Source organism: Procambarus clarkii, chromosome 23 (assembly GCF_040958095.1).
Source record: "Procambarus clarkii isolate CNS0578487 chromosome 23, FALCON_Pclarkii_2.0, whole genome shotgun sequence".
Taxonomy (NCBI): Eukaryota; Metazoa; Arthropoda; class Malacostraca; order Decapoda; family Cambaridae; genus Procambarus; species Procambarus clarkii.
Window position 1 is genome coordinate 32,994,752 of NC_091172.1, and position 27,423 is coordinate 33,022,174.

A 27,423-nucleotide genomic window follows, 5' to 3' on the forward strand; every position below is an offset into this window, starting at 1 on the left:
AATTGAGCTGTGTTGTTTACCATACCGTTTATTTCATGAGTATAGTTAATTTTTTTATTTTTTCATTTTTTTCATTCCGTTTTTTAACTGTTTTTCTTATATTTCAGTGATTGGAACATCAGATCATTTGATGTTCCCAATTTTCTGATGGGAACATCAGATCATTTGGGAATTCATCGGACGAGGGAGTGTGGGATGGTGGGGAGGACTAGGAGAAAGTGGAAGGTTGCTTTGGCTCTGCAATGCATAAACCACAATGCATCGTTAAACGCCTAGAAAGAGATGTTGTTGTCTTGCCTATATACTGTTTTTTTTGGGGGGCTTACAGTCCCCAAGAGGGCATTTGAAACGCCATGCAACCTCTGAAGAGACAACTAACACAACACCTATACCCCCTATTAGACTATTTTACAGGAACTTCTTTTCCACAGCTCATAAAACGGAGGAAAGGGTCCTGAAAGATATTGTTAATAGAAACGTTATCCCTACAGACAAAAATCAGAGGATACAACTGACGATTTACTATAAAACCAGAAAAACGGCCAGCCTACTCATGAGAAACTCTCCAGACAAAGCAGAACGCTTTAAAAGAGACCAACGTCGTCTATGCCTTCAAATGCCCACTTGGGGACTGTAAGCCTTAAAGAATTCAGTATATAGGCAAGACAACAACATCTCTTTCCAGGCGATTAACTATGCATAAGCAACAGGGCTCCATTACGGAACATATAATCTCTTCCCATAACCAGACCATCACCAGAGAAGTCTTAACAAACAACACAGAAATCATCGATAGATATAGCGATAGCAGGCGGCTTGACATCTGCGAGGCACTACACATCAAGAAGTCAACACCAGCAATCAACAGCCAATTAATGCACAACTATATTCTACCCACTTCAAGACACCGTACCAATATAGAAGCATCAAGAGGAAATATGAGCCAATAGGCCCTTTGCAGTTACTTCCATTCTTCCCTTTCATCTATACCCATTGAACCGTGTTCTGTCTTGTGTTGAAAGTTTGTTCACCTCATCCAAAACTGTTGTAACATATCACCTCACCAAAATGCGAGTATATAAGACAAAAGCTGTTTAAATATTACCATAGTAAAACTGTTTAGTGTTCGCAGGTTACAGTTGTGTGTGTGTAAACTAAACTCTTTGAAAATGTAATAAGTTATTACGAAACACGTTCAAGTGTCGCGTCAGACTAGAAATTAAAATGAATTTTGGAGAATTGATTTTTCAATTACCATCAACAGTAAAAAGAAACATAAGAAATATTGAGAAAATTCGTGTTAGAATTATTAATCTTACTTTTTCGGTCATATTTAACAACATATGTTTACAAGAAAGACTGCTACCAAAATATAATTATATATGTATATATATATATATATATATATATATATATATATATATATATATATATATATATATATATATATATATATATATATATATATATATATATATATATATATATATATATATATATAAGTATATACACAATAAGGTACATTGGGTTTATGAGAGTAGATATCATTGATGATTTTACATTCTTGTAAAGACATGCGTAGCGTTTCAGCATTTTAAAAACTTAAAAAAAACTTAAAAACAGGCTTCCTTGTTGGCCTGTACATTACCTCCCATGCAGAGAGATAAAGAGTTAAGCCACTTAAGCGTAGGAGTAAATCTGCGACAAGAGGAGGATAGAAAAACAAGGGAAACTGGGGGGAAAGCGCGGGAGATAACATGGTAGGCGTGGGGGGGGGGGGAGCGAGCCGGGCCGGCTGGACTGGGCCTGATGCTCCAGTACTCAGTAGCCGCCGGTCACTCTCACCATCACCACCTCTCACCTTCTCGTCCCTCTCATATTTGTGTCGCAGCTACTCCCACGTTTCACCTGCTACGTGAGTGTTTGCCATTTCACATTTTTTTTTTTTTTTTAAGAAAATCTGAATTAAAGTTTAAGGGATATTATCAAGAGCAGGTATAACAAAAAAGCAAGTGTCAAACAAGTGTTTTGTCATTACAATGAGAAAATGTCATTGTAACATAGGTCGGTGAAAGGCGGGGCTCAGGAGCTGAGCACATTCGGCAAGCACATAGATTTTTTGTATACGCATAAAGATACAATTTTTTCACTAAGGTAAACTAGCTTAGAATACGCTAAACCAAACAAAACTATAAATGCTGTAACTTTGACTTTAAAGTCTAATTCAGTATTTATTTAGAATATACCAAATGGTAAGATCATCGCCGCTCGGAATGTCGACCACAATGTCAGACGGACGGGGCGTCGCAACATTTGTAAACTTAGTAAGAACTTGCAGCGAGCGCTGGCCACAGTTTACACGGCGGCCGTGGGACACAGCACCATGGGGGGGGGGGGTCTGGCGAGGAAATTGGTTTGCAAGAAGCAGAGTGTGAGAGTTAACGGTGTAATGAGTGGCGGGTTTAATATTAATGTTCCCGGGAGCTGTGTGGCGCCACCTCACCTCCGCACTCCGTCAGTACGACAGCCTGCGGGGACTTCCCTCGCTAGATAACAGTGAAAAACGTTGTCGGTATCACTAATGTTTATCACAATAAACTACTGCTCACAGGATGAGGATGGGGTGCACAATAAACTACCGCTCACAGGATGAGTATGGGGTGCACAATAAACTACCGCTCACCGGATGAGGATGGGGTGCACAATAAACTAGCAGCCAGTGGCGTCAACAATCAGATCAAGTGATCAGAACTTTGTATAAAGGAATCAGAATCGTGGTGTTTGGTGAGGAGCTGGAGAAAGGAATATGGAGAGTGGCTACCCCCCCCCCCCCGAGGATGACACCATAACTCAGATCATTCGGCCATGTTGAGACGAATGGATGATTGTGGACTAAAAAAGAGAAAGTATTCCAGTATATCTTAGTGTAGGATGAGAGGCAGGACAAGAGATTAGGCAGACTTAGTGTGAGGAAGTGGGGAGCGAGAGTGTGAGGAAGTGGGGAGTGAGTGTGTGAGGAAGTGTGGAGCGAGAGTGTGAGGAAGTGGGGAGCGAGTGTGTGAGGAAGTGGGGAGCGAGTGTGTGAGGAAGTGAGGAGCGAGTGTGAGGAAGTGGGGAGCGAGAGTGTGAGGAAGTGGGGAGCGAGTGTGTGAGGAAGTGGGGAGCGAGTGTGTGAGGAAGTGTGGAGCGAGAGTGTGAGGAAGTGGGGAGCGAGAGTGTGAGGAAGTGGGGAGCGAGTGTGTGAGGAAGTGTGGAGCGAGAGTGTGAGGAAGTGGGGAGCGAGTGTGTGAGGAAGTGGGGAGCGAGTGTGTGAGGAAGTGTGGAGCGAGAGTGTGAGGAAGTGGGGAGCGAGTGTGTGAGGAAGTGGGGAGCGAGTGTGTGAGGAAGTGTGGAGCGAGAGTGTGAGGAAGTGGGGAGCGAGTGTGTGAGGAAGTGGGGAGCAAGAGTGTGAGGAAGTGGGGAGCGAGTGTGTGAGGAAGTGGGGAGCGAGAGTGTGAGGAAGTGGGGAGCGAGTGTGTGAGGAAGTGGGGAGCGAGAGTGTGAGGAAGTGGGGAGCGAGAGTGTGAGGAAGTGCGGAGCGAGTGTGTGAGGAAGTGGGGAGCGAGAGTGTGAGGAAGTGGGGAGCGAGAGTGTGAGGAAGTGGGGAGCGAGTGTGTGAGGAAGTGGGGAGCGAGTGTGTGAGGAAGTGTGGAGCGAGTGTGAGGAAGTGGAGAATGAGAGTGAACAACACGCGGGACGTGATAAGGAACAAGGACACATGTGGTTCCATTCAGTGTAAAAATATATAAAATAAAGATATTGGAAGCAGTGTGCAGGTAGAGAGTGAATGTGTTTGTAATTAATGAATATGACAATTAACACATAAAGAGTACACCTTGTATTATGAAGCGTCGGGGTGCTGCTGTGGATGACAGCTGAGGTGTGTTCACACTGCAGCTTTATCTTACACTTACCACTCATTTAGATAATGCAGTTTAATTTTAGGCACCGCGCTAGAGGATGGAGATACATTATCATGAACGTGTTCAGAGAAGGTTGATAAAAGTTAATCCCAATAATTATAAACTTCCCTTATGAAGAAAGATTAACAAACAAACTTAATTTACATTCTCTGGTTAGAAGAAGAGTAAGGAGTGACATGACTCAAGAATGTAATCAGAGATAAGGGTAGAACAAATGGAATACAATGGTACTCAATTACGGGCTCACCATAGCCCGTGCTACATGGACATTTCGTTCCGAGTAGCTAAATCGAGAACAACAACAACATGGAATACAATATTTTAAGTATATCAACAAGAGAACTCAAAACAATGGATACAAACTGGAGAATTTTAAAGTCATAAAAGACCTGGTTAATTACTGGTTAGGAACCGGTTAATGATTTATGGAACAAATTACCGGGTAACGTAATAATAATAATAGTAATAATAATTTATTTAGGAAAAGTACATACATAGTTGCAGAGTTACAGTACAAACATTCTGATTTAAAGATAGAGGTAGTACATACAATACCTAAAGCCACTAGTACGCAGAGCGTTTCGGGCAATCCCAAGTAGAAGTGAGATCGCTGAATTGTTTCGTTTACTACGTAAACAATTACGTAATTGTTTCGTAATTAATTTAACCTGGACTTCTCAAACTAGACCTACAGCTTGGAATAGAGCAGATATAGTGCCGATCCCAAAACCCAAAAATCCAGCTAATCCCAGACCCATCTCTCTCCAAAGCTGTGCAGCCAAGACGGCTGACAGAATGGCACTCAACAGACTGGAGTGGAAAATGCCTAAACTGCACCATGATATATATAGTCCTATAAATAAAGGGGTTTGGCACAGTGGAATGTATTACCACTCTGTTAGCCCACTTGAATGACAGACCAGGAATGCTGATATTCCTGGACCTCGAGAAAGCCTTTGAACTGGCTAGCGCCCCAGCTATTCTTTGCTGCCTCATCGACAAATAGGTCAAAGACAACCTGCTCTCCTGGACCAAAAACTCTCATAGACAGAGAAGCAAGAGTGAAACTTCATGGCCCAGTCTATGAATATAAAACACATGAAAATGGTACACCGCAAGGAGGCATTCTCAGCCCCCTTCTCTTCAACTGTTTAATGGAAAGAATAATGAGGTTGAAACTCCCACATCACTGCAGGCTGCTAAACTACGCGGACGACTTTGTCATCATCATAAAAGGAAGGGATGCAGCGCACCCACTGATGCGCCTGCATCAGTGAAGAGGCAAAGCAGATTGGTATCAAACTCAACACCACCAAGACAAAAGCCATGCCCATCAAAATAGTGAAGCCTCCCAGCCAACTCACAGTACAGGGTCAACCAATTGAATGGGTGGACACTTATCAGTATCTAGGAGAAATCCTAGACACATAAATGTTAAGGCTGAAGCCTTGAGAGAGCGAACTGCGGCCCGGACGGCAATCCTCAGGTCGCTAACCTCCCTCTTTGAAGGAAGCAATCTACAAGTCCTTCACACATACTATGTACAGGCATTCAGATCAGTGATCGATTATGCCGCACCTGCACTCACAAGTCTATCACACCAACAGTGGAAAAAGCTTGAAGTCCAAAACAATGCTATGAGAGCTGCACTGGGAGCCCCAATGTGGACCAGGCTTGAACCTCAGCTCTCCGGGTTTGCCCACTCTTCAAGAAAGAATATCTCAAAGAAAAGCTATGTAAAGCAGTAAGATAATTGCTTCCCCTGATCCAGTCTCAGTATGACAGACCTTGGTGGTAAGACCTGACCAAAACAATGGTAACTCTTGGGCTGCAAGAGCAGGGAAAGTCCTATACAGACTACAATTAAAAAGCATGATTCTTGACAGAGATGATGACACCCAAACTACATTTCTTCCCCACCGTGGAAGGAGCCTACCTTCTAAATAGTAACTGAAGGTCTTCCGTTGAACAAGGCTGCCTATGATAAAACAATCCTGTGGCACATATTTGAAAAACAAATGTGCAACATTGCAGTAGCAGGAGCCACCCACATCTTTATAGAAGGATCAGTGGACACAAAATATGAGAGTGCCTGTGCCTTTGCACGGACAGCGAACAGGCATATTGGAGACTGGGAGGACCAGTACCATAAATCCAAACTGAGCTGTTTGCCATAAAACAGACATTGGCATTTTGTGATTGCACAAAACACTCAAAATGCAATCATACACTCAGACTCAAAAGCTGCACCTCAAATGTTATGAAACAAAAACTGTGGAAAGATAACGTTGAAATAATTACCACCATTTTGTATCTAAGAGCAGTAGCTAAGGACTCAACATCTCCCTAAACTGTATCCCATCCCATGTTGGAATTTCATTAAATGAGAAAGCCGATGATACTGCTAAATTGGCAACTCGTCATCCAGTGATCCACAAAAGAATCCAACCCAGCCTAGAGTACATGAAAACACCATCACCAAAAACCTCTCACACCTCAACAAAGCCCATCTACACCAGAGAGTAGCAGAAGGTTCGCCCTCTGCAATGTGGTATCTTCAGGCAACCAAGTTAGACAGGTTAAATATCCACAAAGGGAAATAGCAGTTCGGTTATATAGACTACGTCTAGGTTACAGATGCAACTGGGAGATTGGTGAACCTAGAGAGGAAATGCATCTTCTGCCAAACAATCACAGAAAAGCCACTACTTCACTATCTCCTGAAATGTGAAGCAACCAAGGACCTTAGAAGAGTTTTCCCTGAATCTTGCAGTAACGACCGTGAAGCCATCAATGAAAAATGTTCACAGCTGGACACCCTCATAACTACTGTCAATCAGTATCCTACCCTGCGATAGCAGCCACATAGTAAGGACCGACGATTTAAATGCGAGCACAGCACGCAGTTGTTACGGTAATCTCCAGCTTTGGCAGTAGACTCTGCCTATTCCTTTACCGCCTATTCATCAATATAAACTACGTCAACAATACGTGCTCAGAAGCCTGTGTCTAGACAAGACCCCCCCCCCCCATCTTCTAGTACCTGAGACACCTGGACACCTGCTGTCTGGGGCCCAGTGCCACTCGCCGGTTGACCAGCTAAACAGCTTATTTAAGACTGACGGCGATAGTTACCTGCACATCAGCGCCATCTACTCTAGGCCTGGCTGCATATATAAGCCGCTCACCACCGGCCAGCCCTCACAATACTCGTAGTGCTCTCAGCAGTAACATCTACTGTAGCCTTCCCAGGAAACAGTAGATGATTACCACCCATCACACCGTCTGTTGCTAAGGATTACCACCCATCACACCGTCTGTTGCTAAGGATTACCACCCATCACACCGTCTGTTGCTAAGGATTACCACCCATCACACCGTCTGTTGCTAAGGATTACCACCCATCACACCGTCTGTTGCTAAGGATTACCACCCATCACACCGTCTGTTGCTAAGGATTACCACCCATCACACCGTCTGTTGCTAAGGATTACCACCCATCACACCGTCTGTTGCTAAGGATTACCACCCATCACACCGTCTGTTGCTAAGGATTACCACCCATCACACCGTCTGATGTTATAGAGCATATGTACTTAATTTTTCACAGAATCGTTATATCGATATTCACCTGTTCAGCTCCGAAACCTCACCCATCACCAGATCAGAAAAAATGTCCCTATAACTCACACAAATTTGCTTATCTTTAAAATGTTTGTTAATGTGTTACCAACAAAATTATGCCATAAAGTCTGCAAGTGAGCTCTTGTTGAACCTGTGACCTATGTGTCAACAGAGAGTGACTGTCACTGACTGAGATAAAGATCAGGGTTGCTGCTGGCCGGCGTCGCTGGCCGGGTACACAACCACCTCTCACTGACAAAGCCACAAGAGTTCAATTTCTTTTCAATTTCTTTCTTTATTATGCACCCCATACCCATCCCGTGAGCGGTGGTGTAAAGGATTACAGAGGCACATAATCGGTTCAGGAATTAAACCCTATAGTTCGTTTAGCTAAGCAAATAACAATCTTTTGACGCTAGTTACAAAATTATTAATGTTATATATTCATGTACATATACTCATACATACATACACATATATATACGTATACATATATACATACACATATATATACGTATACATATATACATACACATATATATTCGTATACATATATACACATACATATTTAATCACCCACACAAATACACACATCAATAATCTTTAGTGTCACAAGTGATTCAACAAGAGGCTCACAAGAACTGGGGTATATCTGGCTCTGTTCTATGGACACTTTCTTCAAAGCCGGATTCTTAGAGTAGTTCTTAATTAATTAAGCTAATCAAAAACCACTCAATTAGAACCGGCGTATCGTATCATAGGAACTGGTACTAGCACTAATGATTTACCTAAAAGAAAAATAGGTGCCATCTTGCCATCCTGAAACTGGTTGGCCTAGCGAGATTATGAATTACCAGCAGTCTTGAGGCGCATATAATACCTGCTCCACAACACTCCCCGCTACACTCTGCACGACACAACAGTCGAGGGAGGAGCTCGGACCTGTGATCAAGAGTGTTGTTATTATCCCCGCAGAGCTGTACACAATACGTCGAAGGTCTGGTCGGGGACAAGGCCGCGGGGACGCCAAGCCCCCGAAATCATGACAAGGTAATCATGGCATGGTGAGGTACCTGCCAGGGGACGCTCCTCCTCAATGCTGTAGACCCCAAGTGGCAGCTTCAGGCACTGATGCTACTTGTAATGTGAATGTTTGGTAAACAATGGGATAATATGAGTGAAAATTTGAGGAAGCATGATTAGTATGGGAGGATGACGATGCTCATAATGATGATACTGATAATGATGATAACGGTGATGCTGATGATGAAGATAACGTTGATGATGAAGTCGACGATAATGATAGTGATGATGATGGCGATGATGATAATGAGGAGTATAAGGTGGAAAGAGATAAAGAAATGTGACAAGAGATCAAAGAGAAAAATCTAGTGAGCGGAGAGTGAACCCCGCATGGAAGCATGTGTTTGTTTTTCCGGGAGTGTCGCAAGTGATAACAGCTTCCCGCACGCACGCACGCACGCACGCACGCACGCGCTCACACACACACACACACACACACACACACACACACACACACAGGAGGTCTTCACCTTGGAACAAGGAGAAATTCCAGAGGTAAGTGAGGGAATAGCTAACCAGGAACCACTGGAAGAGTTTGAGATTACCAGTGGGGAAGTAAGGAAGTGTTTACTAGAGTTGGACGTGACGAAGGCTATAGGCCCAGATGGAATCTCCCCTTGGGTTCTAAAGGAAGGAGCAAGAGAACTGAGCCTACCACTCTCCATAGTGTATAACAAATCACTGGCAACAGGGGAACTGCCAGATATTTGGAAAGCAGCTAACGTAGTCCCGATATACAAGAAAGGGGATAGACAGGAGGCACTGAACTACAGGCCAGTGTCCCTAACCTGCATACCATGCAAGCTGATGGAGAAGATTGTGCGAAAAAAACTAGTGGAGCATCTGGAGCGAAGGAACTTTGTAACACAGCATCAACATGGGTTCAGGGATGGCAGGTCCTGCCTCACAGGGTTACTTGAATTCTACGACCAGGCAACAAAAATAAGGCAAGAAAGAGAAGGGTGGGCAGACTGCATATTTTTGGATTGTCAGAAAGCCTTTGATACAGTGCCACACAAGAGGCTAGTGCGAAAGTTGGAGATGCAGGCTGGAGTGAGAGGGAAGGTACTCCGGTGGATAGAGGAATACCTAAGCAACAGGAGACAACGAGTCTGTGTGAGGGGTGAGGTCTCAGATTGGCGAGACGTCACAAGTGGAGTCCCGCAGGGGTCAGTCCTTGGACCTATACTGTTTCTGGTATATGTAAATGATCTCCCAGAGGGTATAGATTCGTTCCTCTCAATGTTTGCCGACGATGCAAAAATTATGAGGAGGATTGAAACAGAGGATGATAGTAGGAGGCTACAAGATGACCTGGATAGACTGAGTGAATGGTCCAACAAATGGCTGTTGAAGTTCAACCCGAGTAAATGCAAAGTAATGAAACTAGGCAGTGGAAACAGGAGGCCAGGCACAGGATACAGAATAGGAGATGAAGTACTTAATGAAACAGACAGAGAGAAAGATCTAGGAGTTGATATCACACCAAACCTGTCTCCTGAAGCCCACATAAAGAGAATAACGTCTGCGGCATATGCGAGGCTGGCTAACATCAGAACGACGTTCAGGAACCTGTGTAAGGAATCATTCAGAATCTTGTACACCACATATGTAAGACCAATCCTGGAGTATGCGGCCCCAGCATGGAGCCCGTACCTTGTCAAGCACAAGACGAAGCTGGAAAAAGTCCAAAGGTATGCTACTAGACTAGTCCCAGAACTAAGAGGCATGAGTTATGAGGAAAGGCTGCGGGAAATGCACCTCACGACACTGGAAGACAGAAGAGTAAGGGGGGACATGATCACAACCTACAAAATCCTCAGGGGAATCGACCGGGTAAACAAGGATGAACTTTTCAACACTGGTGGGACGCGAACAAGGGGACACAGGTGGAAGCTGAGTACCCAAATGAGCCACAGAGACGTTAGAAAGAACTTTTTCAGTGTCAGAGTAGTTAGCAAATGGAATGCATTAGGAAGTGATGTGGTGGAGGCTGACTCCATACACAGTTTCAAATGTAGATATGATAGAGCCCAATAGGCTCAGGAATCTGTACACCAGTTGATTGACGGTTGAGAGGCGGGACCAAAGAGCCAGAGCTCAACCCCCGCAAGCACAATTAGGTGAGTACAATTAGGTGAGTACACACACACACACACACACACACACGAAGGAGGTGATGGTGGAGGCCAAGACCGTCAGAGGTTTCAAAGCGTTATATGACAAAGAGTGCTGGGAAGACGGGACACCACGAGCGTAGCTCTCATCCTGTAACTACACTTAGGTAATTACACTTAGGTAATTATGGGGCCTGGTAGCCTGGTGGATAGCGCGCAGGCTCGTAATTCTGTGGCGTGGGTTCGATTCCCGCACCAGGCAGAAACAAATGGGCAAAGTTTATTTTTTACCCTGAATGCCCCTGTTACCTAGCAGTAAATAGGTACCTGGGAGTTAGTCAGCTGTCAAGGGCTGCTTCCTGGTGTGTGTGTGGTGTGGGAAAAAAAAAGAAGTTAGTAAACAGTTGATTGACAGTTGAGAGGCGGGCCAAAAGAGAAAAGTTCAACCCCCGCAAAACACAACTAGGTGAAAACAGTCTCTGCTGCCTGTACAAATAGATCCCATCTGCTCATCATGGCTGACTTCAATCACGGAAGGATAGACTGGGAGAACAAGGAACCGCATGGAGGAGAGGATACATGGAGAGCCAAGTTAATGGAGGTGGCGACAAGAACTTTCTAAGCCAACATGTCAGGGAACTCACAAGGATGAGAGGCAATGATGGACCAGTGAGACTCGACCTAGTCTTCACTCTGAACGACTCCGACATAAGGGAAATCGGCTTTGAGGCCCCAGTAGGAATGAGCGACCACAGTGTACTGGTGTTTGAGTATCTGGTTGAAGAAGGGTTATTGAACTCAAGGAGGGGCACTGAAAACAAAAGGCTGGCATTCCAAAAGGGAAACTATGAGGAGATAAGAAAATTTCTAACAGATATAACATGGGAAACAAAGCTCAGGGAAAAGACGGCCAAAGACATGATGGATTACATCACGCAGAAGTGCAAGGACGCACCAAACAAGTTTGTCCCAGTCCAAAAAGAAAACAATGAAATGAAGATGAGAAACCCATGGTTTAATCAGAGATGTAGGCTAGCTAAGCAGCAAACTAAAAGGGCACGGAGAAACTATAGGAATAACAGGACACTGGAGAGCAGAGAAAGATACCAGAGTGCCAGGAATGAATATGTCAGGATGAGAAGAGTGGCAGAAAGACAATACGAAAATGACATCGCAAGCAAGGCAAAGACTCAATCTAAATTGCTGCACAGCCACATCAGGAGAAAAACAGCAGTAAAGGAATAGGTAATGAAATTAAGGATAGGGGGCAGAAGGATTCACTACAAACGACAAGGAAGTGTGTGAGGAACTGAATAAGAAATTCCAGGAGGTCTTCACCTTAAAGCAAGGAGATATTCCAGAGATAAGAGAGGGAGTTGTTAACCAGGAACCACTGGAAGAGTTTGAGATTACCAGTGCGGAAGTAAGGCAGTTTTTAGTACAGTTGAATGTGACAAAGGCTATAGGCCCAGATGGAATCTCCCCTTGGATACTAAAAAAGGAGCAGAAGCACTGCCTGCAACTCTCCATAGCGTATAACAAATCACTGGCAACAGGGGAACTGCCAGAAATTTGGAAGGCAGCTAATGTAATCCCGATATACACGAAAGGGGATAGTCAGGAGGCACTGAACTACAGGCCAGTGTCCCTAACCTGCATACCATGCAAGCTGATGGAGAAGATTGTGCAAAGAAAGCTAGTGGAGCATCTGGAGCGAAAGAACTTTCTAACACAGCATCAACATGGGTTCAGGGATGGCAAGTCCTGCCTCACAGAGTTAATTGAATTCTACGACCAGGCAACAAAAATCAGGCAAGAAAGAGAGGGATGGGCAGACTGCATATTTTTGGATTGCCAAAAAGCCTTTGATACAGTACCACACAAGAGGCTAGTGAAAAAGCTGGAGATGCAGGCTGGAGTGAAAGGGAAGGCACTCCACTGGATAAGGGAGTACTTAAGCAACAGAAGACAACGAGTCACTGTGAGGGGTGAGGTCTCAGATTGGTGAGACGTTACAAGTGGAGTCCCGTAGGGGTCAGTCCTTGGACCTATACTGTTTCTGATATATGTAAATGATCTCCCAGAGGGTATAAACTCGTTTCTCTCAATGTTTGCTGATGATACAAAAATTATGAGGAGGATTAAAACAGAGGATGATAGTAGGAGGCTACAAGATGACCTAGACAGACTGAGTGAATGGTCCAACAAATGGCTACTAAAGTTCAACCCGAGTAAATCCATAGTAATGAAACTAGGCAGTGGAAACAGGAGGCCAGACACAGGATACAGAATAGGAGATGAAGTATTTAATGAAACGGACAGAGAGAAAAATCTAGGAGTTGATATCATACCAAACCTGTCTCCTGAAGCCCACATAAAAAGAATTACGTCTGCGGCATATGCGAGGCTGGCTAACATCAGAACAGCCTTCAGAAACCTGTGTAAGGAATCATTCAGAATCTTGTATACCGCATATGTAAGACCAATCCTGGAGTATGCGGCCCCAGCATGGAGCCCGTACCTAGTCAAGCACAAGACGAAGCTGGAAAAAGTTCAGAGGTATGCCACTAGACTAGTCCCAGAACTAAGAGGCATGAGTTGCGAGGAAAGGCTGCGGGAAATGCACCTTACGACACTGGAAGACAGAAGAGTAAGGGGGAGACATGATCACTACCTACAAAATCCTCAGGGGAATTGACAGGGTAGACAGGGATAAACTATTCAACACTGGTGGTACGCGAACAAGGGGACACAGGTGGAAACTGAGTACCCAAATGAGCCACAGGGACGTTAGAAAGAACTTTTTCAGTGTCAGAGTAGTTAACAGATGGAATGCATTAGGCAGTGATGTGGTGGAGACTGACTCCATACACAGTTTTAAATGTAGAAATGATAGAGCCCAGTAGGCTCAGGAATCTGTACACCAGTTGAGAGGCGGGACCAAAGAGTCAAAGCTCAACCCCCGCAAGCACAACTAGGTGAATACAACTAAGTGAATACACACACCGTGTATCTAGGGACCGTGGCTGAATGGACAGCGATTGGGACTCGTTATCCCAGGGCTCCGGGTTCGATCCAGGCCGCCGGCGGAAACAGATGGGCAGTTTTTTTTTCCCCCTGATGCCTCTGTTACCTGGCAGTAAATAGGTACCTTGGAGTTAGACAGCTGTTACGGGCTGCTTCCTGGGGATGTGTGTCAAAAAAAAAAAAATTAGTAGTTAGTAACAGTTGATTGATTGACAGTTGAGAGGCGATGTCAGGGTATTCATCTAATTGAGAGCACAACTAGGTGATTACACACACAATATTGGCCAGCTGCTTGAATACACAGTGGCGCTGGAGCAGTTGGCTACACCAAGAAACCCGGTGAAGAAGAAGAGAGATTACAGACAAGGGGACTACACGAGCACGAGAAAGATAGATGGAATGGAAGACAGCAAATGAGACAATAGAAATGTTGTAAATGAGAACTAGGAACAGAGGACAATACACAGCAACTAAAGTGAACTATAAATAAATACAACCAAGACAGGAGAGAATTAAGCTGAGAGGCAGTTTGAAAATTGCTTTGCTGCAAAAGTCATATAAGGAGGAAGGGGAAAAAAAATATCAATGCAAGACCGTACACCCAAATTAAGGAGATAAGGGGGGGGGGCTCATAGACAATAATAATGAGGTATGCGAGAAACTGAAAAAAAGATATCGATCATGAGGCAACAAGCGAACCCCAAATTGGGCGGGGAAGAGGTATCAATGTTCCAGGAACTACAAGAGACGCTCAGTAATCATGCGCTCGACCAGCTGGCAGACACAACTTGCCTGAACAATGACACGAAAGTACTTAAGAGGAGCCTCTTGAGCCCCTGAAGCTAGCACAACTGTCACGGGCTCACTATAGCCCGTGCTACATGGACATTTCGTTCTGAATAGCTAAATGTAAAACAACAATAACTTATGTCACCCCTTCCCCCAGTTACAGCCTCGCTCCTGTGCCAGGTAAGTCCACTACGGGCTCACCATAGCCCGTGCTACGTGGAACTTTTGTTCCCAGAAGCTGAATCTAAACCAACAACAACATCCTATCACAGTAACGAGGTTATCGCGAATAACCGAACTCAATTACGGGCTCACTATAGTCCGTGCTACATGGACATTTATTTATTTTTTCACATTCATTTCAAAGTAACTAAATCTAAAACAACAATTACTCCTGTCTCCTTTACGAGCTATTCATGCCGGCGTCACCTCTTGAGTGACTTAACTTTCATCAACCAACCTTGTCTCCTCACTTGAGAATGAACCTTGTTGGTTCGAAACGTTGTGTAAATTTATAATAATTGTAACACATTCTACAGTTAATTTTTATTCGTTTAGTCAACCTCAAACACACATGATATTTGGAGAAATTCTCTTCCAATTAAACAAGGATGCAAGAGCACTAGTCAGAGGGATAGAAGCCTTAAACAGGAAATAATCAACACTGAATATTCAATTAAATATGTCTACTGTAAATGAAAACCGGCTGCAGTATATATTAACATACATTCTGACTATGTATACATATATTCTGACTACATATATACACTCGCATACACTCTGGCAATATACACGCACTGGTTACATATATATATATATATATATACACACTGGCTACTTATACACGATAACTACACATACACAGACTACACAAACACACTGATGTACACATATAGCCAGTAGTGACACACTGTACTCACCCCTCCCCACCAGCAGGTGACTGACCTACCACCTTACCAATAACTTGCCCCTCCGTCAGTAGGTCCAGAAGCACCTACCACCCTGCTAACTACTCCCTACCCTCCAGCAGGACGAGGATGACCTACCACCTGGCCTACCTTGACCTTCGGGCTCGAGGGGAACCCGTGAGGTGGATCTTGAGGGCCCTCGACGTCCCCTTCACAGAGGAGAGGATAGACTTGTTAGAAAACTGGATAGGCAGGAAGCATGGTAAGGGTCACTGGTTCTAGAGGTGATGGTGATAGTCACTAGTACCAGTGATGGTAATAGTGACAGGTACCAGTGATGGTGATAGTGACTGGTAGTAGTGGTGATAGTGACTGGTATTAGTGGTGATAGTAACTTTTATTACTGACACTGGCGATGGTGATTGATACTAGTGATGATAGTGATGTATTTGTGATGGTGATAGTATCTTTATTTTGATTTTTTATTATTATTTTTTGCAGGGTGCGCGGGCCGTAAGCCTCTGGCTGGCCCACTGCGCGGGCCGTAAGCCTCTGGCTGGCCCACTAAGTGTTGCTTGTTTCTGTTTTACTTGGGCGGAGTATGAGTAGTAATGAGAGAGTACCAGGGACTGTTGGTAATATTGACTTCTTGTAGTGGTGGTGGTATTAATAGTGAATGGTTCTGTTGATGATGGTGGTAGTCACTATGTGGAGGTCATGATAACACTGACCGGTTATATTGGTGTCAATGATTGTTATTGTTCTAGATGTGGTGGAGGGTGATTGGTGATATTAGCTGGCACCTGTGGTGCTAGTGATAGTGACAAGTTCTAGTGATGGTGATGGGTGCTAGTGATGGTGATGGGTTCTAGTGGTGATGGTGATGGGTTCTAGTGGTGAAGGTGATGAGTTCTAGGGGTGATGGTGATGGGTTCTAGTGGTGATTGTGACGAGTTCTAGTGGTGATGGTGACGAGTTCTAGTGGTGATGAGTTCTAGTGGTGATGGTGACGAGTTCTAGTGGTGATGGTGCCGATTTTCAAACCCAGAGAAATATGGTAAACATAACACAAATTCGCCCAAAGAATGTGTTATGTTTATCATATTTCTCTGGGTTTGAAAATATGGTGAAGGCCTTGAAACGTTTTGATATAAATGTATTGTTTAACTACGACAATATTGTTGGTAAACTATTAGTTAGAAACAGACCTTGTAGTGATAATTGTGTCATTTATAAAATACCTTGTAAAGACTAAGAGGTTCTATGTTGGACAAACATCTAGAGATTTAAAATGTAGAAATTCGAAACATAAATACTCTGTAAGACACGGCCAATTGTCTAATGCTTTGTTTAGTTGTCAGAAAATACTCACCAAATTGATTGGGAAATGTCTTATTCAATAACGAATTGTGAAAGCACTTAAAACAGGAACATAATTGAATCTGCTTTAATACAGATTACAAAAGAATGTAATTTGAACATTAGCAGTGGCTTATATAACTTAGATCCATTTTTGGTAGAACAAGTAAGGGGCGATTGGGGTAGGATCATTGATACACATTTGTCTAATGTGATGATGACGTTCGAAAACACGAATTTTCTCAATATTTCTTATGTTTCTTTTCACTGTCGATGGTAATTGAAAAATCAATTCTCCAAAATTCATTTTTATTTTTAGTCTGACGCGATACTTGAACACATTTCGTAATAACTTATTACATTTTCAAAGACTTTAGTTTACACACACACAACTATAACCTGCAAACACTAAAGAGTTTTACTATGCTATAATTTACACAGCTTTTATCTTATATACTCGCATTTGGGTGAGGTGATATATATATACATATATATACTGTGTATATATATATTATATATATATATATATATATATATATATATATATATATATATATATATATATATATATATGTCGTACCTAGTAGCCGCCAGAACGCACTTCTCGGCCTACTATGCAAGGCCCGATTTGCCTAATAAGCCAAGTTTTCCTGAATATATATTCTCTAATTTTGTTCTTATGAAATGATAAAGCTACCCATTTCATTATGTATGAGGTCAATTTTTTTTTATTGGAGACAAAATTAACGTAGTTATATGACCGAACCTGACCAACCCTACCTAACCTATCTTTATAATTTAGGTTAGGTAGCCGAAAAAGTTAGGTTAGGTTAGGTAGTCGAAAAACAATTAATTCATGAAAACTTGGCTTATTAGGCAAATCGGGCCTTGCATAGTAGGCAGAGAAGTGCATTCTGGCTACTAGGTACTATATATATATATATATATATATATATATATATATATATATATATGTCGTACCTAATAGCCAGAACGCACTTCTCAGCCTACTATGCAAGGCCCGATTTGCCTAATAAGCCAAGTTTTCATGAATTAATGTTTTTTCGACTACCTAACCTACCTAACCTAACCTAACTTACCTTTTTCGGCAACCTAACCCAACCTAACCTATGAAGATAGGTTAGGTTAGGTTAGGTAGGGTTGGTTAGGTTCGGTCATATATCTACGTTAATTTTAACTACAATAAAAAAAATTGACCTCATACATAATGAAATGGGTAGCTTTATCATTTCATCAGAAAAAAATTAGAAAAAATATATTAATTCAGGAAAACTTGGCTTATTAGGCAAATCGGGCCTTGAATAGTAGGCCAAAAAGTGAGTTCTGGCTACTAGGTACGACATTATATATATATATATATATATATATATATATATATATATATATATATATATATATATATATATATATATATATATAAAATAACACACACACTACTCAAATTTTTTCCTTGTCTCAACTTAAGATCTTTCTAACCAAGCCTCCTGAAATATTACTTTGTGTAACCATGTAGGCAAAAGTAGCAAAATGTTGTAATGGAGGCCCGGAACACCACTTTTTGTACTATTTTTAAATAACATCCAGAAAACTAAAACTAAAATTAAATATTTCTAGGTCTGGTATAGCACATGTATATTTTATATTAAGCATCAAGTAGTGTGTATGAAGACCAAGATGGTTAGCCTAGGTTTTACTAGCAACGTAAATATAAAAAACTTTTCCCGTTTGTTCAAATTTAAGAATACAAAAGTCTGCTTTCTGGTGATCCATGACGGCATATTTGTACTACTGACCACATAGATACTGTAAGTACTTTCATTTCAAGAGACCAAGCTGGATCTTTCTGTGTGTAAATAGTCCCCTCTCTTGGTGTCAGAGTTCGAGTGGGGCCGTGTTCCCGTCCTTGTGTGTGAAGGACAGCAACTGCACCAGACCACCACCATCTGTCGTTACCTGGGGGAGAAGCATCACCTGGCCTCCACTGACATCTGGAAAGCAGCACTCCAGCAGGAGGTTGTCGAGGCCTTCCACGATGCATCTGCTCATGTTGCTTTCACTTTCTTTGCTAGGTTAGTAAGTCAATACTCAATTCTTTATATTTTCAGGGAGGCTCCAAAGTTGGCCCTTTGTGGATTGTTCCACCAATTCAGTTCACACCAGACCCTAACGAGTCATTGTAAGCCTACTGGGGGTTTAAAGGTCAAAACCTGGCCCCCTCTATAGAGGTACAAAAAGCAGGTAATACTAGATCACCCTAGCCAAGGAAAGGCCACTCAAAAGGTAGGCAAACCAAAACAGACAATCCACAAGGTAAATAAAGAATAGAAAATACAACCAGTCCTCAGACCAGGCTCGTTAAAGCTGTGGCCATCCCCCCCAAGATGCAATCCTTCTAGTTCCCAGAAGGCATTCATATGATTCACAAGGGCCTGGTGCAGAACTTTAGGGTTGGAGCTAACCAGGTGGAAAATGTATACTTACATTTACAATGGAGCTACTTGTATACTTACATTGTAAGTGTATACTTACATTGGAGCTAACCAGGTGTATACTTGTCAAAAATCAAGTAAGTATATACAGGTCTGACATCATATGTATAAGAGTATGCAGTACTGTACATAGTTTTGACCCCATACTTCCAAATGCAATTTAAATTACAACTAAATAAATGTAATTCTAGGATGCGTCAGGACAAGGTGCAGCAACAGTTCATGTGGGAAAAAGTGAAGACCCGCCTGCCAGAACTCGTGCAGATACTGGAGGCCCGCATCACCGACCAAGGCTGGATTCGCTCCTGTAAGGTAGTTATGGAGAGGGACAGGGTAGAAAAGAAAATGAAGGAAAGGAAGAGCAACTTATCGCAACACATTACAAAGCTGTTGCAAGTTACATTCTACAGAGGGGTCTGCCATTGGCATAGGGAAACCTCAGTCTACAGCAATGGAAATCAAAAGCAAGATGACATGTCTCAATGTATGTTTGATACATTTAGGAACACTGTAATGGAAAAGAATCTCAATAAGAAAGCAAAACAGACTGAGGTCCAGTGTAATAAATACAACTTTATTTTTAACCCAGGCAGCACAGTTTTTCTGAGCAAGGTCTCCTCTGTCACTACCAGACCAAAGGCCAATCCACCCAGGACACAATTCACACCCCAAGACCCCTCAATGACCTTTGCCCCAATGAGAAGACAATCTTTGCAAATGATGACAAAACCACACACCAGAAGATGAGGCGATGGGAACATTTCGGTCCGTCCTGGACCATTATCAAGTCGATTGTGATGGGGGCGAGGGATTGTTGTTGTTGTTTTAGATTCAGCTACTTAGAACAAAAAGTTCCACGCAGCACAGGCTATGGTGAGCCCGTAAGTGGAGGCTCCTTGGAGCGATTATCTGTATCAATAGCTGATACTGGAGATTTGGGGATGGGGGCTGGCTGTACCAGTTATGGAGCTAGTAGGTTAGTGTAGACCTTTAGGTCTTTCATTTTTTCTTTGGCTGAGACTGGCTGCGAGTTGATATGGCCATGCTGTCGTTGGAGGTGGCCTCCATGAGGAGGTCTTGTACTGAGTGAGTGTCGTATTTGTGATGTGGCGGTAGAGCTTCTACGAAGATTTCCTCGGCTGAGGAGTCCATAACATCCATAGTGGGTGGTTTTGTCTTTCGTCTCGCAGCCCAAGGTAGGCTCTGGTGTTGTGGATTAGTGGTAGAAGCTATTTCAGGAGCGTTGGTGGTGCTGTTAGTATTTGTATACAGCATGTCTGCTGAGATGGTGATGGTATGAATGTTGGGAGCTGGAGAGGGAAAATACCCATGTTTGTGCCACCTGGGTCTTGGGTGGTTCTGGAGTCTGTGTTGAGATGGACCAAGTGGTTATCCTGGTGGTAGTGTCCGGAGTGGTAGTAGAGGCAGTGAGACTTGCATCTGGGGCGATGATAGGCTCCCGGCCGTTGGCTAGGTACAGCGCATTGAGTTCCTTGACAAATCGTTGTCTGGTCCTGCAAGCCTCTCCACTAGTCGAATAAGACTAGGAATAATGCCTGCACATGATGTAAGGGACTGTGAGGGTGCTGGTTGGTCCGTAAGTCCCCAGTGTGGAGGCTGGGTGGCCTATTGGGAGAAGCCACTATTTGGTAGGACTAGGAAATGTTCTAGTAGGTTGGGAATGAGTGAGGCACAGGCATAAGAAAGGCAAGAGTGAGGTGAGAAGCAAGTGAGAAGAGGTAATTCCTAGGAGGTAAAAGCAAGGCAAAAAGGTAAGAACAAGAAGCAAAATGGGGTATGGATGGGATGGGTGTAATAATAAGGTGATGGAAAATGGAACGTAAGAATAAGAGGAGAAATAAAAAGAAAAAAAAGGGGTAAGCTTATGTTAGATCATGTTTGTTAGAAAGGTTAAGAGAGATCTCTAATGTTATATATATATTTGCTTCTTGTTCTTACTTTTTCACCTTGCTCTTACCCGGTGGAGGTGGAAACAAATGGACAGTTTCTTTCACCCTGACATCCTGTTCACCTAGCAGTAAATAGGTACCTGGATGTTAGACAGCTACTGCAGGCTGCTTCCTGGGGGTGTGTAACAAAAAGGAGGCCTGGTCGAGAACATGGCCACAGGGACGCTAAGCCCCAAAGTCATCTCATGATAACCTCAAGATAGTTAATTTTCCATTAACTCTTCCATCCATGATACTCCATCCTCTTTCTTAGTTTCTTCCCCCTCCATTTCATTCCTCACTTCACTCCCCACTACACCCCATCGGTTTGTCATAGCTAATTTTTCTAGAGCTTCAATTCTCTTGTCCAACTTTGAGGTATTCCAAGATCCGTGTACCAACTGCAGAGTTCACAACGCTGCCCTTCACCATGGGGGTACACTTTTTCAGATTCATTTTCTACTGCCACTAGGCTAGCCTTAATTGCCATTCCTTTCACCCAAACATTGGTCACAGAGGCTATCATTGTCTCACCACTGTTTTTTCCTTGTTCCTGCTGTCAGATCTTGCCTTCCTGGGAGAATTCATTTACCCCTACTTACCGGTGCCGGCTTGGAATCTCTCACAAGGGGCTTCATGGGACATAGAGAGGAACCAGCATTGTGAATGCCTCAACAATTGCAGTAAGAGGGCAAAACAAAATTCTCCTTTGTCAATCCTGACTACACTGTCACGAGTCATGCATGCATTTTACCCCATTACCAACATCTGGGGTCAAACTGGCATTTCCAAGCCATGTGTTCTCAACGAGAATACTTCATGTATAATGTAGGCTCCTCAATATATTTTGACACTTTCCTATATACAAGTCCTTGTACAAAAGTCTTTCACCCTTTAACAAGACCTTTAATCTGGCTTTGTTTTTCACCATATATAATGTTCCTCTTAGCCCACACAATACTTTCATTGTTGAGATGAAGAAATTCAGGATCCGAGTACTGGTATGTCAGATACTTAAAATACTTTAGTGTAAATTATTCCCACTTCAGGAGAAACCAAAACAATATTCTTTCTTAAATCCGTCAGACGATATATGTTCCACTGCCTCTTCTGTCCCAACCGTTATGTAGGGCCGGTGAACACCCTCCTTAAATAATGGTTCATATTCATCAAATTCCTTGGCCAATTGAACGGTCCACTCTAGATTCTGTTGAAAAGTTAGTTAACATGTCAAGGGAAATAACAGCCACTTCCTTCCAGTATACTGCCCATCTTGCTGTGTGCAGTCCTGTTGCGTCTGTCGGGTGAGACTTCTGTTTTGAGACTGGAGAGTAATTAAAGATCTTGGTCTTGTCTGTCATAAATCATTGCAATTTTTCAGTCATTTCTCATCCCAACTACTCATGCTTTCACTTCTTACCCATGTGTTTATAGTCTGCCACTTTTTCATTACTACCTGAAATGGTTGTATTGTATGTCATCCTCACTCAGACTCTGTACACATAGTAGAAGTTCGCTCCATTTGCTTGATAAGCACAAATACTGGTTCGCTATAGTGGTTAGCACAAGTTAACCTCCAGGAACGCTCCTGACGCACATCCGTCTCTCGCAGCAGCTAGGATAAAACTATTGACTAGTGTGTAATTTTACAAATTTATATAATTAAATGTATGGAATGCTATGCTAAAAAATACTTAAATGCTATGCTTAAAAATATGGTGCACATATTAGTGACATGTATATTATATTCTTAGAACCATAAAACACAATGTTTCTGCAGTTCTTACACTGCATATACACTTTATATCTAGTACAGTATAACTATCTACATTTTCATGCACCATTACGAATCACTAAGTGTTTCTTGTGAGTGTAATAATCTTATATAATGGTTATCGGGGTTCAGCCAAGTCATGCATTGCTTGCATGATACTGTCTCAGCATGCATGAATATAGTATAGTATTTTCTGCGTATTTTAAATGATTTTACCATGGTTTTTTGAAGTGTAATGATGCATTAGGATGTCAATAATATTTGTATCACAAAACTTGTAAAATATTGGTACACACAGATATTTATGTTACTAATTCAAATTCAAATATTATATTCTTTGAACAATATAACATACAGTTTTTGCTCTTATTACATTATATACACAACATTACATATGTTGTGTATATAATGTAATAACTCACTCACTCACACTCTCTCAACATATTTAAACACCGTAACGAACCAATAAGCAGTTCTGGTGGGTGCGGTGGATGGAATCAAAGCACAACATAGAGCCACATAATACGAGCAGATGATGCCAGCAGACATCACCATCTGAAGAAAGAAAATGCCTCTAATATACAATGCACATCACTAAGACTAACCAGAGAACTGCTAATATCATCACTACATTTCTGTCACTAAATCCTGAATATAAATCCACTTCCACAAGGTTATATTGTAAGGAGCACGAGTTCATTTCATGAGACGTAGATGCACGAAACAATGGCCGAAAGTCTGCCTCATGCTGTGAACATCATAACTAGCATTGATTTATTGATATCTGAAACCTTGTACATAGTTTGTATCACAATCAATATCATCTATGACACTATGATCACAAAATAAGTGCTGTTACTCATTTTATTCATTTCAAGTGGTGCTATGGTCCATAGCTGCACAGTAGTACTGTGAGCTTCTGCTGAATGTGATATCCTTGGTTGCTCTCTGAGTGCCAAGGCTCTCACAACCAGGAGGGATCTTCTTGAGGTTTATCTTGAGATGATTTCGGGGCTTAGCTTTCCCTCGGCCCGGTCCTCGACCAGCCCTCCTTTTTGTTACACATCCCCAGGAAGCAGCCCGTAGCAGATGTCTTAACTCCCAGGACCCTATTTACTGCTAGGTGAACAGAAGCATCAGGGTGAAAGAAACCTTACCCAATTTGTTTCCACCTCTGCCAGGGATCAAACTTGGAACATTAGGACTACGAATCCCGAGCACCATCCACTCAGCCGTCAGGCCCCCTAACATGATGCAGGGATGTTGGGATGCAGACGATATTTTTTTTCTTCTTCACCCTGAAGAAGAGGATGTGAGCCCACCATATACCCGTGGGAGTCTTAAATCTTATGCTGCACCTAAAAATAACCCAAGTTGTGCTGTGCAGTTGAAGGGTTAAGTCTCTGACTGGATTACAAATTTGCAATAGAAATATAATGCCAAGGTTGGTTTTTAGAGCAACATAAAGTATGCACAACAAGTTTAATCACTGGTACTACAAAATTGAAGTGCTTACAATTAAGCACTTTAACACTACCAGCACCAAAGTACTTTAGTGCTGATAGTACTAGTTACACATGTTTAGATAAATATCAAGAATTAGCTGTACCCGGCCACGCGTTGCTGTGGCTCAGCAACGCATGTGCATTGCTGAGCCACAGCAACCTTTCCCTGTCCCCCAGTCCTCCCACCATTCCCCCCTCCCCCGTCCCCTCGTCCTCCCCACTCCATCATCCCCTCATCCTCCAAACCATTCTCACCACTACACCGACAGAGTTCCACATAAGAGGTTGTTCTGGAAACTGGAAAATATTGGAGGGGTGACAGGTAAGCTTCTAACATGGATGAAAAATTTTCTGACCGATAGAAAAATGAGGGCAGTGATCAGAGGCAATGTATCAGACTGGAGAAATGTCACAAGTGGAGTACCACAGGGTTCAGTTCTTGCACTAGTGATGTTTATTGTCTACATAAATGATCTACCAGTTGGTATACAGAATTATATGAACATGTTTGCTGATGATGCTAAGATAATAGGAAGGATAAGAAACTTAAAAGATTGTCATGCCCTTCAAGATGACCTGGACAAAATAAGTATATGGAGCACCACTTGGCAAATGGAATTTAATGTTAATAAATGCCATGTTATGGAATGTGGAATAGGAGAACATAGACCTCACACAACCTATACATTATGTGAGCTTCTGTGTTCGTGAACGCGCTTTGGATTGATTCGGTTTCCCTTCTTCCCTGTTTGCGGGTACAGATCTCCAAGGTCGTCCGTAGGATTATTAAGGCTAGCCAGCCTGCACTCTATCCCCGTGCCCATGACGTTCACAAGTTTGCGGCTCTTGCCGCTGTCTTTGGCAATATGTCCTGGGCTGACATTCGGGCGGGGGGATTTTGGCGATCAAACAGGATCCTGGCTGCTCGTTATCTCGTGAATGTTCCTGGGCCTAGTCGGGCCTGTGTCGCTTTGGGTCAGCGGTTGCAGCTAGTTGTCTAGATTTTGAGTTGAAGAGTGAGCAGCGACCGCCTCCCAGGTAAGTCCCTATGTTTTTCCTCTGAGTAATTAGCTCCAGGGAGCCGAAGGGGCTCCCCCAGAAAACCAGCGTTGAATGTAATGAAACACCATTCTCTGGGTGAGACCCGGAGGCTCCCTCGGCATCCCTCCCTCCCTCCGGTTGGCGGTTTATCGTGTGTTTTGACATCCAGCCTAAGAACTAAGGGTGGATATCCGGTGTGTGGGGTCTAGGGCACCCCCTTCCCCCTCCCGAGGAGAGGGGGGGAGCTGCGTAGACAGCGGCGTGGCGATGTGTGACGTCATGATCGTTTACTTGTTTCGTTTAGGGGGAGTTCTATCCACTTGTTCGGCTTATGGTAGCAATATTTTCACCAGAATAGAGGTTTGTTTTGGGATACTTATCTTTCTGGGTGCCTGACCCGGTCGATGGCAGACATAGAATGCTTCCAACCACACGGGGGCTTCTATAGGCCATTGCTCCCCTTGCCTCTCTGAGGGGGCCAGGTTCTGGCCATGGTCCCCGGTAGGCCCACAGAACTCCATACATATGACTGATGCTAAAGTCTGACATTAGCATATCAGCCTGGATAGCTCCGGAGAGCCTCCGGGTCTCGCCCAGAAAATGGCGTTTCATTACATTCAACACTGGTTTTTTCCAGAGAATTTATTTCCTGCACACAGGGTGGATGCTGTATTTGGAAGCCGAGCAGCCCAGTGGTTAAACATTAAGCTTAGCAAGCGTTGATGATGATACTTACATTAGAATGCATTGGGTATATTTTCTTATTTAATTAAATATCTATCACCTTCTAAAGCAGTATGTATATTTAGATAGACATTATACATATATGGTTATTTACAGATGACATGGGTGGATGTGTTCGTGGCAGCATACCTGGATTTGTACAAGGATTATCTGCCAGGGCTTCTGGATAGTTTTCCCAAGTCTAAAGAACTCATGGATCGTGTCAAGGCCCTGCCATCTATTAAGGCATGGATAGAGAAAAGGCCTAACTGGCACAAGTTTGAGGAGCCTCAAGGACTTGTTTAGTCTGCTACAACTCGTACACAGTTTTATACAGATATTAATTTACATAAATTGATTTTCACAACAAATTCAACTGCAATAATTTTTTTTATTGTATACTTTATAATTTTCAGTAAATTCTATGTCTTTACTGTATAATTTAATATAACTGGACAGTGTAACATATTCGTTGCCTTGCGGGGTTGAATGTAGACACAGTAGGCACTTCTGTATATTTATTGACCGAGACAACAAGGTGTATATCTGGCCAGCCGAGGTCCACCTACTCTGGGTCTGTCAGGAGAACTGAGGCTGCTGGGAGCACGGCTGGTGACTGTGTCTGGCATGACGTCAGAGGCCTACTTGCCTGTGATTGGTTATGTCTCAACAGACATTCAATTTGAGTATAACACCGCTCAGACATGCTACCAAGTCGACATCCCTTGTCGACAAGCTCTGGCTAGCTATATAGTTACAATGATACTGAAAGGACCTCGGTGGCATTCAATAATGGCTTACATGTGAAATTTGCAGGTCAGCGTTCAATCCCGGTCATTCAAGTGGTTAGGCAACATTCCTTCCTTCTGTTTTTTCCAAATCCTTATCTTTATTCCTCACAAGTGCTATATAATCGTAATGAATTAGCACTTTCACCTGATAATTACCTTACTTTATTTCATGTCGCATGTTTAACCCTTTAACTGAGCGGCCTATAAATATGATAACCCCCCCCAGTGCGCAGGAAATAAATTTTCTTGAAAAATTCTTTC

At 42.9% G+C, this 27,423-nt stretch overlaps 1 protein-coding gene across 6 annotated transcripts; it reads left to right on the plus strand.

The window, feature by feature from the left end:
* The first annotated feature begins 1,818 nt into the window (after positions 1-1,818).
* LOC123763993 (hematopoietic prostaglandin D synthase) lies at positions 1,819-27,416 on the plus strand. Of its 6 annotated transcripts, none has more exons than XM_045751411.2 (5): positions 1,819-1,915; positions 15,633-15,772; positions 18,767-18,959; positions 19,571-19,691; positions 26,489-27,416. In XM_045751411.2, the coding sequence occupies exons 2-5, from the start codon at positions 15,640-15,642 to the stop codon at positions 26,675-26,677; spliced, it is 636 nt and encodes a 211-aa protein (XP_045607367.1). In that variant the 5' UTR covers positions 1,819-1,915; positions 15,633-15,639; the 3' UTR covers positions 26,678-27,416. The 6 variants fall into 6 exon arrangements, with proteins under 6 accessions (XP_045607367.1, XP_069186234.1, XP_069186235.1 ...); XM_069330133.1 differs by having other exon boundaries at positions 1,829-1,915; positions 15,582-15,772; XM_069330134.1 differs by having other exon boundaries at positions 1,829-1,915; positions 15,585-15,772.
* Positions 27,417-27,423: the final 7 nt, after the last annotated feature.

Coding starts and splice junctions, on each gene's coding strand:
- LOC123763993 (XM_045751409.2), top strand. Junction 15,773..18,766: donor CTGGATAGGCAGGAAGCATG/GTAAGGGTCACT, acceptor TCTTGGTGTCAG/AGTTCGAGTGGGGCCGTGTT. Junction 19,692..26,488: donor GCTGGATTCGCTCCTGTAAG/GTAGTTATGGAG, acceptor GGTTATTTACAG/ATGACATGGGTGGATGTGTT.